Source organism: Apiospora aurea (genome assembly GCF_038362705.1).
Source record: "Apiospora aurea strain CBS 24483 chromosome Unknown utg000003l_segment0_segment0, whole genome shotgun sequence".
Taxonomy (NCBI): domain Eukaryota; kingdom Fungi; phylum Ascomycota; class Sordariomycetes; order Amphisphaeriales; family Apiosporaceae; genus Apiospora; species Apiospora aurea.
Window position 1 is genome coordinate 148,664 of NW_027117390.1, and position 15,538 is coordinate 164,201.

Genomic DNA, 15,538 nt, shown 5'->3' on the forward strand with positions numbered 1-15,538 from the left:
GGCTGCGAAAACGATGTCTTTGGCTATGATACTTTCAACTGCCGAGGCCTTCCCCCATGCGACCGTCCAGATCCCTAGCCTTACTCAAAATCTCACCCCAGAGCTTCTTGGCGAACTCACGGCCTTCTGGCGTGTTTGCGAACGGTGCGGGGCTAGAGACCCGAGAACATCAGTTTATGAGGTTGCCAGATAAAGAAGTATACGACCAAACTTACTCTTGGATCTTGCCGTCAGCCACGTAGACCCCGTTCCAGCCAGCCGCGGATCCGGGCTTCTGCAGATTACCTCTCGCGGCCCACATTACAGCCCGGGCCCCATCGGCCACAGTGCGTCCACGGGCGGCCCGGTTGAGGTTCATGGGGATGCGCACGTAGAACGGCAGGTTGTTGTCGGCGCCCGTCGCGACTGTGCCGGGGCAGACGTTGTTCACAATCACCACGGCATCACTCTTCGCGATGCGATCGGCGAGCTCCCGCGCAAAGAGGATCACAAACAGCTTCGTGTCCGAGTACCGGCGGAAGCGCGAGTAGGTGTCCACGGACGAGAAGCAGTCCAATATGTTCACGTTGCTGGGCAGGAGGGTGGCCAGGTCTGGAGAATGGAAGGCATGCCCCATGGAGCCCAGCCAGGTAATGGTGGGCCGCTGGACACTTTCATCCATGGACTGGTAGTACGTCGCCGACGTCTTCTGGATCAGCGGCAGCAGCATCAGGCTGAGGAAGCTGTTGGACAGCAAATTGACCTGCATGCATCTAGAACATCAGTACTGTCAGCGATGGTGTCCAGACGGCACTTGGCAACGGCAATGCTGATAACGAGCCGACCACTCACGCTTCATTGCCGTCAGGCGTCTGCTGATACTCAGCGAGGTTGATGCCAGCATTCAGAACAAGAAGGTCGAGCCTCTTTTCGGGCAGGTCCAGGACTTTACGAGCAAACGAGACGACGCTGTCGTATCGCGTGAGGTCGAGCTCGAGGACGGTGATATGGGCCGATTGATTCAGCGCTTGCACCCTCTCGTCGGCCAACAGGGCCAGGCGGGCAGCCGCACCGCGCTGCAGGCTGCGTGCGCCGATGATCAGGTGACCGAGGCCCAGACGCAGCAGCTGGAAGCCAAGCTCCTGGCCAATGCCCGAGGTAGCGCCCGTGATGATGGCTGTCTGGCCCTGGAGCGAGGCTGGCCCCAAGGGGAACTCGGGGATGGTCGGCTGCGCGAACATGTTTGGTTGGTCTTGGTATGGATGGGGTAGTTGGTTCTTCTTTGCGGTCTTTGTTCGTTGGATGTGAACAACAACGAAGTTGGTGGGAAATGGTGTGGTTGTTGTCCTAACTGTGGAATAATTCTCCTGGAAGGATCATATCATTGATCACGGCGTACGGGAGTTACTCACAGTCCTGACTTGACTTACTGTCTACTTTACTTAGCCACAGCCAACGTCGGCTCCTCGACGACTCAGCCCAGTGAGAATTGCCATTGCGTGCGCGGAGTCGTAAAGAAGTAAGCGAACAACCAAGAGAAGAAGGGCCCTGCGTACATCTCACTCCCTCTTTTTTTCTTCGGATAGCTCGCAAGCGGGTAACAAAATCTCACGCGTAAGCCCCTGGCTGGACCGCCACATTGCCAACAGGGGGTGGGGTTGCATGTCATCCCTAACTAATCCGGTCCTGCCCGAGAGCCGACTTGCTTATTGGACCCCTGCTACGACATGCATGCATTTCGTAACGCGAATGCGAGCGAGCGGCGTGAGTAAGCTGCTGCTGTGCAACGTCGTGCAAAGGACCACGCTTTGGCGTGATCCCAGCGGTGGATGAGGGAATGAGGTAGGTAGCAGGATGTGGCACGAACGCCCAAGACAATTCCCAAAACCAAACCTGAGGACGAAAAAAAGAAAGAAAAAAAAAGAAAAAAGGAACGAACAAAAGGATTTCCCAAATAGCGGAGCTGTCCGAGTTTGCTGACCACGTGCTGCAGGTTCATCGCGAATGGCTGAGACAGACACGTTACTCCTGAATTGACACATTGTGGCTACGAATTGAGTTCTTGTGGCATTCTGTGGCTTCATTGGGCCGGATCATTGAGATCTTCGCACGCTATATCGCCCATCTAGATACTATTTCTGGGTTCTTGTTGGTTTTGTTCTTGTATAGTGGAACGGTACTTTTCTGATGGACTATAGCGTTTGGTAGTATTAGCGACCCTGTCTTTTCCCACGAGGCAAGCTGGGATGGCCAGTGTTCCGGTGCTAGACAGTGACCTGGGTAATGGGCCCCGGTGTTCGGCCTCTGTTGCAGCGAAAGGAGGAACCCTAAAGATTTCTGATAGGGCGGCTGGAAGTGCCAAGCAACATCAACAACCCGCTTTTGCCAAACAACCGAGAGTCTGACCTAATAGGGTACCCAGCCGCCGAAAATAGACGGCCGAAGAAAAAAGGGTCAACCGAGCTGGCCAATGGGCTGCATGCTCGCATTCCTTCCCGCTCGCATCCCCATTTGTAACTGCCATATTGCCTGTGGGACCGAAGGATCACGGGTAAGAGAGAGAGAGAGAGAGAGAGAAGAGAGCGCGCACACACAGAAAGGACAGCTCTTACCTCACCCACCAAGACAAAGACACACACAGCGCCGCATTCTTGGCAAGGGTGGGTAAAGAATTTGCTCCGACTTGCTGATCTCAGATTTACCGCAAGCTCTGTAGCCCTTGCTGGCCACGTTTGGCGAATGGCGCGACCGACATGGGTCTTAGGTCATCAGAAATCGACATATGCCTCGAGACCATGCGAAACTACCCAACTACACCTGTCGATACACGCAACTCCCACGCCAACCTCGCTGACCAGGGCCCCTTCTTCTGACCTTCTAGAACGACTCGAACGCCAGGGCTGAGGGGCCGAAGCAGTCAGGATACCTCTTGGCATCTACAGTTTGGGAGTTCCAAGCCCGACAACTGATCCGAAGAGGTGGTAGGAGGGTGCAGGATGAGAAGGATCCTGTGTCTCCTTCCGCGAAGGACATCGCGAAGAAGGTGACACAATGCTATGGGGATGAGGATGACTGAATGGGTGCCTGTACGGCCTCATGTACAGTAATCTCTTCTATCTTTGGTGAGGCAGCAGAAGTATCATGTTGTTCCGGAACGTCTCTCGAAGCCGTATATATACAGTAGCATCGCCTGCGCTATTGGGTTTCGAGATACGATAACAGGACAACCCTCTCTTGAACCATCAGAACCTCAGTGTCTATCTAACCCGTTGCACCACCCAACCGACAACGAGTCTATCTCATCCGTCGCACCACTAATCGACAACGAACCAGACCAGCACACTAGATTCTAGACTATCTTTTCCGAGCCCTTCCCCGAGCCCTTCTCCGAGCCTTTTCCGAGACAGTAACCATAGACGCAATGGCCGCTACTACTTCCACCTCCAGCTTTCCCTTTGGCGCCACCCCGGCTGAGACGCCCGGTGAGACCCCCTACGGGCAGACGCCTGGTGAAAGCCCCTTTGCCGGCTCGCCGCCCTCGTCGGCGACCTCGGTCTCGGCCGCCGACTCGGACGACATGGCGCCCACCGCCACGGACCCCAGTGCCATCGTGGGCCTCGCGTTCCGCCTGCCGGGCGCCAAGTCGATACCCCAGCTATGGGACAACGTGGTGGCCAAGAAGGACCTGCAGAAGAAGATGCCCGAAGACCGCTTCAACGTCGACGCGTTCTACCACCCCCAGGGCACCAACAAGGGCACTGTAAGTCTTATCAATCGTCCTTCATAACAGAGTCAGCTCACTAACAACATAGACCAACGCCCGCTACGGCTACTTCCTGGAAGACCAGTCCATGTCAGAGTTTGACAACGAGTTCTTCCACATCTCCCGCAAGGAGGCCGAGGCCATGGACCCGCAGCAGCGGTTGCTGCTCGAGGTCGTCTACGAGGCCTTGGAGGACGCCGGCATCCCCATGGAGAGCATCAAGGGCTCTCGCACCTCGGTGCACGTCGGCTCCTTCACCAACGACTACAGCGCCATGACGACCAAGGACCTCGAGATGTACCCCAAGTACAACGTGACCGGTGTCGGCAACTCCATCCTGTCGAACCGCATCTCCTACTTCTTCGACCTGCACGGCCAGAGCATGACCATCGACACGGCCTGCTCGTCGTCGCTCGTCTGCTTCCACCTGGGCAACCAGGGCCTGCAGCACGGCGAGGCCGACATTGCCATCGTGGCGGGTTCGGCCCTGCACTTCGACCCCAACATCTACATCACCATGACCGACTTCAGCATGCTGTCGACCGACGGCCGCTGCCGCACCTTCGACGCCGAGGGTTCGGGCTACGTCCGTGGTGAAGGTGTCTGCGCCATGGTGCTCAAGCGCCGCAGCAGCGCCGAGGCCGCCGGCGACCGCATCCGCGCCATTGTCCGCGGCACGGGCTCCAACCACGACGGTGCCAAGTCGGGTCTCACGCTGCCCAACGGCGCCGCCCAGGCCCAGCTGATCCGCCAGACCTACAAGAACGCCGGCCTGGCCCTCTCCGGGACTGACTACTTCGAGTGCCACGGTACTGGCACCAAGGCCGGCGACCCCATCGAGGCCAACGCCATCGGCAGCGTCTTCGCCGCCGGTCGCCAGCGCCCTCTCTACGTTGGCTCCATCAAGTCGAACTTGGGTCACTTGGAAGGAGCCTCTGGTCTGGCTGGCATCACCAAGGCGTTGATGTCTGTTGAGTCCGGAAAGATCCTGCCCAACATGCACTTCAACATTCCCAACCCGGCCATCGACTTCGATGCCCTCAAGATCAAGGTGGCGACGGAAGTCACTGACTGGCCCGCCGCGGCGCAAGACGTCCGAAGAGCCTCGATCAACTCTTTCGGCTACGGTGGGTCCAACGCGCACGTCATCATTGAGAACTACAAGCCTGCCACGCAAGTCGTCAGGCAGCTCACCTCCAAGATTACGGTGCCCTCGCAGCCGCGTCCCTACCTGGTGCCCTTGACGGCCCACAACGACAAGGCCGCCAAGAAGCGCGTTGCCGACGTCCTCCAGTACGTACAGACCGGCTCCGACGTCAAGGTCGTCGACGTGGCCCACAGCTACAGCGTCCGGCGCTCGATGCAGCAGTCGCGCTCCTTCTTCATCGGCCGCGACGCCGCGGGCCTGGCCGAGGTGCTCGAGACCCCCAAGCCCTGGTCCAAGTGGACGAGCCCCGTCGGCGAGGCCCCCCGCATCGGCTTCGTCTTCACGGGCCAGGGCGCGCAGTGGCACGCCATGGGCCGGCAGCTCCTCGAGGAGTCGGCGCTCTTCCGCCAGACCGTCGAGCGCTGCGACGCCATCCTGTCCAAGCTTCCAGACCGCCCGGAGTGGACCTGCAAGGGCGAGCTCCTCAAGTCGGCCGAGGACAGCCGGCTGGGCGAGTCCCTGCTGTCGCAGCCCCTGTGCGCGGCGCTGCAGCTCGCCCTCGTCGAGCAGCTCAAGGCCTGGGGCATCACGCCCTCCGCCGTCGTCGGCCACTCGTCCGGGGAGATCGCCGCGGCCTACGCGGCGGGCATCCTGACGTTCGAGAACGCCATCATCTGCGCCTACTACCGCGGCCTCTACATGTCGCAGGGCTCCGGCTCCCCGCTCAAGGGCGCCATGATGGCCATCGGCATGACCGAGGCCGAGGGCTCCGCCGTCATCGCCCCCTACAAGGGCCGCATCGCGCTCGCCGCCGTCAACAGCCCGACCAGCTTGACCCTCTCGGGCGACGAGGACGCCATCATGGAGCTCAAGGCGAAGCTCGACGAGGACAAGGTCTTCAACCGCAAGCTTCGCGTCGAGCAGGCCTTCCACTCGCACCACATGGACCCCCTGGCCCCGGGCTTCAAGGACGCCCTGTCCAACACCCCCGGCTTCAAGGCCGAGGCGGCCAAGATCCAGATGGCGTCGAGTGTCACGGCCCGCGACTCCTCCGCTCGCGCTTGCGACGCTGCCTACTGGGCCGCCAACATGACCGGTCGCGTCCGCTTCTCCGACGCTCTGGCCGGCATCCTCCTCAACGAGAATGACGAGCAGAACATCGACATCCTCATCGAGATCGGCGCGCACCCGGCCCTCAAGGGCCCCGCCCGCGACGTGGCCAAGAGCGTGGGCCTCGAGCTCCCCTACCTCGCCTCGCTGGACCGCAACGTCCCGGCGTTCGAGAGCCTCCTGGCGACGGCCGGTCAGCTGTTCACCCTCGGCTACAACGTGGATCTGGTCGCTGCCAACAGCGACCACTCGATCGACATGTCGGGCCACTGCAGCATGACCACCGCCGGCACCCAGCTCAAGGACCTGCCCACCTACCCCTGGGACCACGAGCGCCACTGGGCCGACACCCGCCCCATCCGCGACCACCGCCTGCGCAAGACCCGGCACACCCTGCTGGGCGTGCAGGTGCCCGGCTCGGCCAAGGCCCAGCCGCTCTGGCGCAGCTACCTGCGCATCAGCGAGATCCCCTGGCTCTCGGACCACGTCGTCGACGACAAGGTCCTCTTCCCCGCCGCCGGTTTCGTCTCCATGGCGCTCGAGGCTGCCGCCGACATGGTGCCCGCGGACCAGACCGTCAGCGAGTTCCTGATGCGCGACGTCGTCTTCAAGAACGCCCTCGTGCTCAGCAACGAGGAGGCCGGCACCGAGGTCCTGCTGCAGCTGCAGCCGCTCGTGACCTCGGCCAAGAGCGTCTCGGTCGAGTGGTACCGCTTCGCCGTTATGTCGTTCGGCGAGAACGACAACATGATCGAGCACTGCCACGGTCAGATCCAGGCCAAGACGGGCCCGGCTGCCTCTGTCGCCGGTCCTACCGCCTCCTTCTCGGAGCTGCAGAACCTCACCAACAAGCGCAAGAACATTGACTTGTACTACTCTCACCTGCGCCAGGTCGGCTTGAACTACGGCGAGTGCTTCCGACTCCTATCTGCGCCCGTCGAGAGTGGTTCTGGATTTGCCCTCGGCAAATTGACGTTCGACCCCTCCAAGGTGGTGACCTACCCCGGAGATGAGTGCATCCTGCACCCGACCGTGCTGGACTCCGCATTCCACACCATCTTCGCCGCCATCGGCTCCATCTCGAGCCAGGGTCTCCGCGAGAGTTTCGTGCCCACCTTTATCCGCAACGCCACCATCTCGGGCCACCTCCTCGAGCAGAAGAGCGAGACCGAAGTCCGCCGCATGTGGGCCGACTGCAAGACCGAGATGCCCGGTCTGCGCGTCGCCCACAACGACATGCGCGTGTTCTCCGAGGCCGCGGGCGAGGAAGACAAGCTGATGGTCGACCTCAAGGGTCTCGAGATCACCGCTCTCGGCAACGACACCTCGACCCCCGAGTCCCAGCGCGCCGTCTTCTTCAACATCCGCTGGCAGCCGCTCTTTCGCAGCTCGCCACCCGCCTCAACGAGCCCAAGAGCTGCGACCTGGCCAGCGTAGTCGACATGTTCGCGCACGAGGTGGCCGACTCCACCATCCTGTACGCGACGCCCGACGCGAGCTCCGTCCGGCCCGTCCTTGCTTCGCTGGGCGGCGCCGGCGGTGCTCAGAGACGCTTCAAGAGCCTGACCCCCTGGATGGCCGTTGACGACGCCGAGAAGAAGGCTCTCGAGTCCAACTGGCCTGGCCTGATTGACTTTGCTGACCCGCAGGAAGCCTCTTACGACCTCGTCGTCGTCAAGGACACCGCCCCCACCAGGGACGTCACCGCCTTCCTCAAGCCCAACGGTTTCATCGTGGCCGAGAACGTCGACATGGCCCAGCCCAGCCTGAAGAAGGTCTTCAGCCTCGGCGGCCTGGTCTGCTACCAGCTGGCCAGCGATGCTCCTTCCGCTGCCACCTCCGAGCCCCTGACCGTCCTCGTGGCCCAGGACGCGTCCGCCAACACCCGCGCCATCGGCGACACCATCGCCCGCACCCACCAGGGGCCCGTCGAGACCGTCACGTTCGGCGAGGGCCGCGCCTGCCACACCGCGCAGGTCGTCTCGCTCGTCAACCTGGACCAGGACACCTTCTTCAACCAGGGCTCGACCCAGGAGAAGCTCGCCCTGCAAGAACTCCAGAGCCTCGTCCAGGGCCCCATCGAGAACGTTGTCTGGGTCACCAAGGACTCCACCGGCGACGTCGCCAAGCCCGAGCAGGCCATCGTCACCGGTCTTATGCGCACCATCCGCAGCGAGAACATGGACCTGCGCATGGCTACTCTCGATATGGACTCGAAATCTGGTGCTTCTGCTGACCACACTGCGTCCCGCGTCATGCAGGTCCTCACCGGCTGCCTCGACGAGGACGAGCTGGCTGAGCGCGATGGTATGCTCTTCGTGCCCCGCATCCAGATCGACACGGAGCGCAACATGAAGCTGCCCGGCTCCGCCAACCGCGAGAACCGCCTCGAGCCCTTCCGCGGCCAGGGCCGTAGCTTGGCGCTCAAGATCGGTAAGGTAGGTCTCCTGGACACTCTCGCCTTCGATGACGACGAAGACGTCGCGGACCCGACGCTCCAAGACGATGAAGTCGAGATCGAGGTGCGCGCCTCGGCCCTCAACTTCCGCGACATCGCCGCCTCCATCGGTATTATCGATGACTACCGCCTGGGAGACGAAGCCGCGGGAGTCGTGACCCGCGTCGGCCGCAACGTCGACCCGGCCGAGTTCCAGGCCGGCGACCGCGTCATGCACACGCGCCCCGGCCAGGGCGCCCACCGCGCCCTCGTCCGCGCCCACAAGGCCTACTGCCAGAAGATCGGCGACATGGACTTCGTGACGGCCGCCTCCTTCTCGCTCGTGCTCATGACGGCCTACTACGGCCTCCTCGAGACGGGCCGCCTGCGCGAGGGCGAGTACTGCCTCGTGCACGCCGCGGCCGGCGGCGTCGGGCAGATGGCGATCCAGCTGGCCCAGATGGTCGGCGCCAAGGTCATCGCGACCGTCGGCTCCCCGGAGAAGCGCGAGTTCATCAAGCAGAACTTCGGCATCCCCGACAACATGATCTTCTCGTCGCGCGACGACTCCTTCGTCGAGGGCGTCATGCAGGTGACCAACGGCCGCGGCTGCGACGTCGCCCTCAACAGCCTGGCGGGCAACCTGCTGCACGCGACCTGGAAGTGCATTGCCCCCTTGGGTAGGTTCCTCGAGATCGGCAAGCGCGACATCCACGAGAACACCAAGCTCGATATGGACCCCTTCCGCCGCAATGTCAGCTATGCTTCTGTAGATCTTATCACGCTCTACAACTGCAGCCGGCCCATCTTCTCGCGCGTCATGCGCGAGTCGTACCAGCTCATCCGCGACGGCAAGGTCATGCCTCCTGGCCCCATCCAGACCATGAGCTACGGCCAGGCCCAGAAGGCCTTCCGCACCCTGCAGATCGGCAAGTTCTTCGGCAAGATCGTCCTCGTCCCCGCCAATGATGAGCTTGTCCCCGTCGCGCCCGCTCTGTTCCGCGATGTCCCGCTCTTCCACGCCAACAAGTCTTACCTCTCCGTCGGTGGTCTCGGTGGTATCGGCCGCTCGCTTTCCGAGTGGATGTTCCGCAAGGGCGCCCGGGAGATCGCCTTCCTGTCCCGGTCCGGTGACAAGTCCCAGGACGCCAAGGAGACGATCCAGTGGCTCCAGGAGCGCGGCGTCAAGACGCACATCTTCAAGGGCGACGTTTCCAACCGCGCCCACGTCGACGAGTGCATCTCGGCCCTCGCCCACAACCTCGGCGGTGTCTTCCAGGCCGCCATGGTCCTGCGCGACAGGCCTTTCGGTCAGATGACTGCACAGGACTGGGCCACTTGCGTGCACCCCAAGACCATGGGAACTGCCAACCTGCACGAGGCCACCAAGAACCTGAACCTCGACTTCTTCACCTGCTTCTCTTCTTCCTCTTCCGTCGTTGGTGCTGCTGGTCAGGCCAACTACGCGGCCGCCAACGCCTACCTCGACGCCCTGATGCGCCACCGCCGCAACCGCGGTCTCCCCGGTACCACCATGAACGTCGGCGCCGTCGGCGATGTCGGTGCCGTCGCTGAGGATGGCGGTCTCGGCACCATCCTCCGCCGCATGGGATACGACTTCATCAGCGAGGACGAGCTCCTCTACCAGATCGAGGAGGCCGTGTCCAACTCCAAGACCGGTATTGAGCGCAGCGGAGTGGACGAGCACCAGGTCATCACTGGTATCAACACCCTGCGCAAGGATGTCTACTGGGCCTCCAAGCCTCTGTTCCGCAACCTCTACGCCAACTTGGACCTGGCCTCGGACGCCAGCCAAGGCAAGGGAACCAAGTCGCTCTCGGCCCTGCTCGCTGCCGCCAGCGATGTCGAGGAGAGAATCACCGTTCTCACCACGGCCTTCATCGAGAAGGTCGCTGCTGTCCTCGGTACCCCGGCCGAGTCCATCCAGCCCTCGCAGCCCCTGACTGCTTACGGTCTGGACTCCATCGTCGCCGTCGAGTTCCGCAAGTGGTTCTCCACCTCGGCCTCGGTCGATGTCCCGCTCTTCGACATCTTGGGAGCCAAGTCCATCCGGGCCTTGACCACCAAGGTCAACGAGAAGCTGAGGACCGAGTCCGCCGCCGAGACCACCGACAAGGCCACCAGCAAGGACGCAGCCAAGGCCGAGGGCCCCGCCAAGGCCGCCACCAAGAGCCGCGAGCCCGAGTACACCATCGTACCCCGCGACAGCCAGGAGGCCGTGCCCCTGTCCAGCTACCAGACCCGCATGTGGTTCCTGCACAACATGCTCGAGGACAAGAGCGCCCTCAACTTCCGCGTGTCCTGCCACCTCACCGGCAAGCCCGACCTGGGCCTGCTGCAGGCCGCCATGGACGAGTTTGTGAGCCGCAACACTATCCTGCGCACCCAGTACTTCGAGGGCGACGACTTCACCGAGCAGGCCCTGATCCCGGCCTCCAAGACCCGCATCGCCTTCGAGGATCTGTCCAGCGAGGCCGAGCCCATCGCCGCCCTCGATGCCTCGATCGAGCGCATGCGCCAGGTCGAGATCGACATCGAGGAGGGCGAGTCGATGAACTTCTGCCTCTACAAGCTGGCCGACGAGGACTACCGCCTCGCCCTCAGCGCGCACCACATCGCCTTCGACAACGGCAGCACCAAGACCTTCATCGAGCAGTACATGTCCCTCTACGACGCCCTCAAGAAGGGCCAGGACCTGTCCTCGGTCGCCGCCCCGCGCTTCTCCTACGCCGACTTTACGGTGTGGCACAACGCCCACCTCCAGGACCCCGAGGTCCTCAAGGACGTCGCCTGGTGGCAGGACAACTTGGCCGGCGCCCCCGAGGCGTCTGCTCTGCTGCCCTTCGCCAAGTCGCAGCGTGTCGACGGCCGTTCCGCCGAGCGCCCGGCCGTCTATGCCTCGATCGAGCCCAAGATCCTCAAGCGCCTCAAGCGTGTCTCGGCTCTGGCCGGGTCGACACCCTTCCACTTCCTCATCGCCGCCTTCCGCTCCTTCATGTTCCGCTACACCGAGGAGGAGGACCTGACCTTCCTCATGATCGACGGCAACCGCCCGCACCCCGAGGTGACCGACATGATGGGCTTCTTCGTCAACATGATCCCGCTCCGCCTCAAGGTCGCGGCCCACGACGCCTTCGAGACGGTGCTCGCCGACTCGGCCAAGGCGGTCGTCAGCGCCCTCGAGCACAACACGGCGCCCTTCGACACCCTCGTCAGCTCCCTGAACCTGCAGCGCAACAGCCAGCACTTCCCGCTCGGCCAGATCGCCGTCAACTACCAGATGTACGGCAAGCCGGCCGCGCACTCGACCGCCGACTTCACCATCTCCGACTTCGCCATCCAGGACATCCCGACGCCCTGCGACCTGGCCCTCGAGGCGACCGAAGACCCCGAGCGCGGGCTCGAGCTGCAGCTGCAGTTCGACGCCGACCTGTACGGCGCCGACAGCATGGAGCGCTTCATCGACAACTTTGTCCAGTTCCTGTCCGCCGCGGCCCGGGACCACCGCCAGCCCATCGACGAGGTACCCCTCTGCGGGCCCAAGGAGCTCGCGTACCAGGCGGCCCAGTGCTGGGGCACCGACGTGACCCCGGACCCCGAGGCCTGGGCCGGAAAATCAATTGTAAGCAAGATTTTGGATATCACCCACTCCCAGCCGCGAGCCACAGCCATTGAGACTAGCGACAGGGAGACGATCAGCTACGACGACCTCACCAAGCGGGCCGAACGGGTCGCCATTGAGGTGGAACGCGCGGGGGGAGGCCGGGCGGTCTGGTGGGCGTCATGTTCCCGCCCGGCATCGACATGGTGGTGGCCATGTTGGGGGCGGCGTTCGCGGGTCGGGGCTACGTACCGCTCGACCCGGACTTCGCCCGGGAGAGACTGCGACACATGACGGCGGAGGCCGGGCTCAAGCTGATCTTGGTCCTGCCCGAGCTGGCCGAGCAGGCGCGGGGCCTGTCGGCGGATTGTCAGATAGTGGAGGTTTCGGAGGCCATGATGAGCAAGCCGTCGCACGGTCTCTGGCTGCACCGAGAGACCGCGACCGACAACCCCTTTTACGTCATCTACACTTCGGTAAGTGCCCAAAGACGATGAGGGCAGGACGGAGTGGCTAACACTCAATGCAGGGAAGCACCGGCAAGCCCAAGGGCATTGTCCTGAGCGAGTCCAACACTCGCGCCATGCTGACTTCCCACAACACACACCACGAATTCACTTCTGAGGACCGGATCCTCTTCCACAGCTCCATGGCCTTCGATCTTTCGGTCGGCCAGCTGTGGGGTGCCCTGACTTCAGGTGCCACCATGCTTCTTGCGAAGCGCAACGTTCGCAAGGAGCCTTCGGCCTTGGCCAAGTTCATGCGCGAGGGACGGGTGACTGTCACCTACTTCCCTCCGACCCAGTTCGCGACGGTGCTCAGCGTCGGCCAAGACGACCTGAAGCACTGCTCCTCCTACAGGGACGCCATCTTTGCCGGCGAGTTCCTCCCTCCCCGCGTCGTCCGCGCCATCTACGACCTCGGCATCAAGGGATTGACCATCAGCAACCAATGGGGCCCTAGCGAGGCCACTGTCCAGACATCCTGCCACAACCCCGAGTACCCTGCCGCAGACGCGACCAATATCCCCATCGGCTATGGGCTGCCCAACTGCTCCCACTACATTGTCGATGCGCTGCTTCAACCCGTCCCCGCTGGCGTGATCGGCGAGATCTGCCAGGGTGGACCCCAAGTCAGCCGCGGCTACATGGGCCGACCCGCCGAGACCGCCCGCGGCTTCGTCCAAGACACCTTCGCGGGCCCCGAGTACGTCGCCCAGGGCTGGACGACCATGTACCGCACCGGCGACCGCGGCCGCTTCCTGCCAAACGGCATGATGGAGTGCCACGGCCGCATCGCCGGCGACACCCAGGTCAAGCTCCGCGGCTTCCGCATGGACCTCGCCGAGGTCGAGAACGAGTTCTTCGCCGCCGCCAAGCGCCTCGGCTCCTCGGTCGCCGACGTCGTCGTCGTGCCCCGCGCCCTCAGCCCCGAGTTCGCGCCCGACAACACCGCGGCCGCCAACGACGCCATGGACGACCGCCAGCTCGTCGCCTTCGTGGTTACCAGCTACGACATCACCGACAACAAGGCCAAGCAGGACCTCGTCAAGCAGCTGCACGTCGAGGCCTCGGAGCATCTGAACCCGTACATGCTGCCCAACGCCTACCACCTCGCCACGCAGCTGCCGGCCCTCACCAGCGGTAAGCACGACCGCATCGAGCTGCGCAAGATGAAGCTGGACCCCGTTTTCCCTCTCTTGGCCGCCCACTCCGAGCTTCCCGAGGAAGACCCCCAAGACGAACGCCTCCAGATCCTGGCCTCCGTCACCCAGGTCTTCCGCGACGTCCTGAAGCTCAACCCCAAGATGAACATCGAGCCCTCCCAGAGCTTCTTCGAGCTCGGCGGCCACAGCGTCCTGGCCCTGCGGGTCCTCGCCAAAGTCCGCAGCACCTCGGGCCTGCGCATCCAGCCCAAGGACTTCTTCACCGCCCCGACGCCCGCCGGCGTCGCCGCCATCGTGATCAAGGAGCGCGGCTTCGAACCCCTCCAGTGGGACAACGCCGGCTCGCAGGTCGACTGGCAGGTCGAGGCCAAGCTGCCCGACACCCCGGAGTTCTACCCGGCCAAGCGCACTAACATCGGGACCAAGATCCTCCTGACGGGCGCCGACAGCACGGTCGGCCTCTACATGCTGGTCGAGATCCTCAACCGGGACCCCAGCGCCACCGTCATGGCCATGGGCACCGAGACGCCCCTGACCAAGGCGGCGCTCATCGCCGACATCGAGCAGCACGACCTCGGCGACGCCCACGTCCTCGCCGAACGCGTCGAGTTCCTGCCTGGCGCCCTCGCGATGCCGGAGCTGGGCCTGTCCCCCAAGGAGTTCGAGACCCTCCGCGACACCGTCCAGTCCATCTTCCACTTCGGCAGCCGCGTCTCGCTGCTCAAGTCGTACAAGGAGCTCGAGCAGGTCAACCTGCGGGCCACCCGCGAAGTGATCCGCCTCGCCGCCGCGGCCGGCCGCGACACGAGCCTCCACTACCTCAGCACCTGGAGCGTGTCGCACCTGCAAGACTGGCGGACCACGAACCGCGCCGTGGACCACAACAGCAACAGCAACAACAACGGCGGCCGCCCCAAGGCCATGATGCGCAACAACACCGACATGGACAACCGCCAGCGCGGCACCGTCAAAACCGAACGGGCGCCCGACTTCTTCTACCCCGTCGGCTCGGACCTGGCCTACTTCAAGACGCGCTGGGCGGCCGAGATGATGCTGACGAGCGCCGCGAAGCGCGGGATGCGCACCCTCATCTATCGCGCCTCCGCCTTGTCCGCCGCCGACGCCGATGCGACCGAGGAGTCCAACTTCTTTGCGGGGCTGATGCGCGACATCGTCAAGACGGGCTCGGTCCCCGACCTCGGCGGCGACGACGGGCTGGACATGGACCTGGTGCCGCCGACGTACATCGCCAGCACGATCCACCAGCTCGTGCAGAAGGCGCCCCGGGAGGGCGGCAGCGTGTTCCACATCCGGAACCGCCGCCCGCTGTCGGTGGGCGGCCTGGTCGAGGCGCTGCACAAGATGGGCAAGGAGGCGACCAAGGTCCCCGCCAAGGAGTGGCACAAGCGGATCGAGAAGCAGGGGGCGCTCTACGCCGCGGTGGCGGCCGAGTACGTGGACATGGGCCACCGGATGTTCTCGCTGGACGACAGCGAGACGCGGCGGCTGCTGGGCGATGGGACTTCGGAGGAGGAAGTGGCGAGGGAGGCGCTTTGCGAGCCGGTCGATGATCGCTACGTACAGCGGGTGATGAGCAGTTTGGGCATGTAAAATGCTCTTGAGTTTCTTTTATTTGTCACATGCACATGCGTTTAGAGTTTGGAGTTTGGAGTCACTGGCGTTGGTGGTGTTCCGGGGAAAGACGACACTAAAAAAAAAGACGAAAGAACGAAGAAAGAAAAAAGACAGATGATCGTTACTGGTGGAATTATTTGACACTAGACACATGGGTTTGGGGAAAAGGGGTTATAGAT

General features: G+C 63.0%; 3 protein-coding genes across 3 annotated transcripts; 2 read left to right on the plus strand and 1 right to left on the minus strand.

Annotated features, from left to right (window-relative positions):
• Positions 1–34: 34 nt before the first annotated feature.
• PG986_003886 (uncharacterized protein) lies at positions 35–1,220 on the minus strand (the record flags this gene model as incomplete). Its single annotated transcript, XM_066840108.1, has 3 exons — positions 35–152; positions 216–752; positions 832–1,220. The coding sequence occupies 3 exons, from the start codon at positions 1,218–1,220 to the stop codon at positions 35–37; spliced, it is 1,044 nt and encodes a 347-aa protein (XP_066702735.1).
• A 2,180-nt stretch (positions 1,221–3,400) lies between these two features.
• PG986_003887 (lovastatin nonaketide synthase) lies at positions 3,401–12,198 on the plus strand (the record flags this gene model as incomplete). The annotated part of the gene is made up of 4 exons (XM_066840109.1): positions 3,401–3,739; positions 3,792–7,349; positions 7,409–12,079; positions 12,157–12,198. The coding sequence occupies 4 exons, from the start codon at positions 3,401–3,403 to the stop codon at positions 12,196–12,198; spliced, it is 8,610 nt and encodes a 2,869-aa protein (XP_066702736.1).
• A 42-nt stretch (positions 12,199–12,240) lies between these two features.
• On the plus strand, positions 12,241–15,335 carry PG986_003888 (polyketide synthase; the record flags this gene model as incomplete). The annotated part of the gene is made up of 2 exons (XM_066840110.1): positions 12,241–12,534; positions 12,588–15,335. The coding sequence occupies 2 exons, from the start codon at positions 12,241–12,243 to the stop codon at positions 15,333–15,335; spliced, it is 3,042 nt and encodes a 1,013-aa protein (XP_066702737.1).
• Positions 15,336–15,538: the final 203 nt, after the last annotated feature.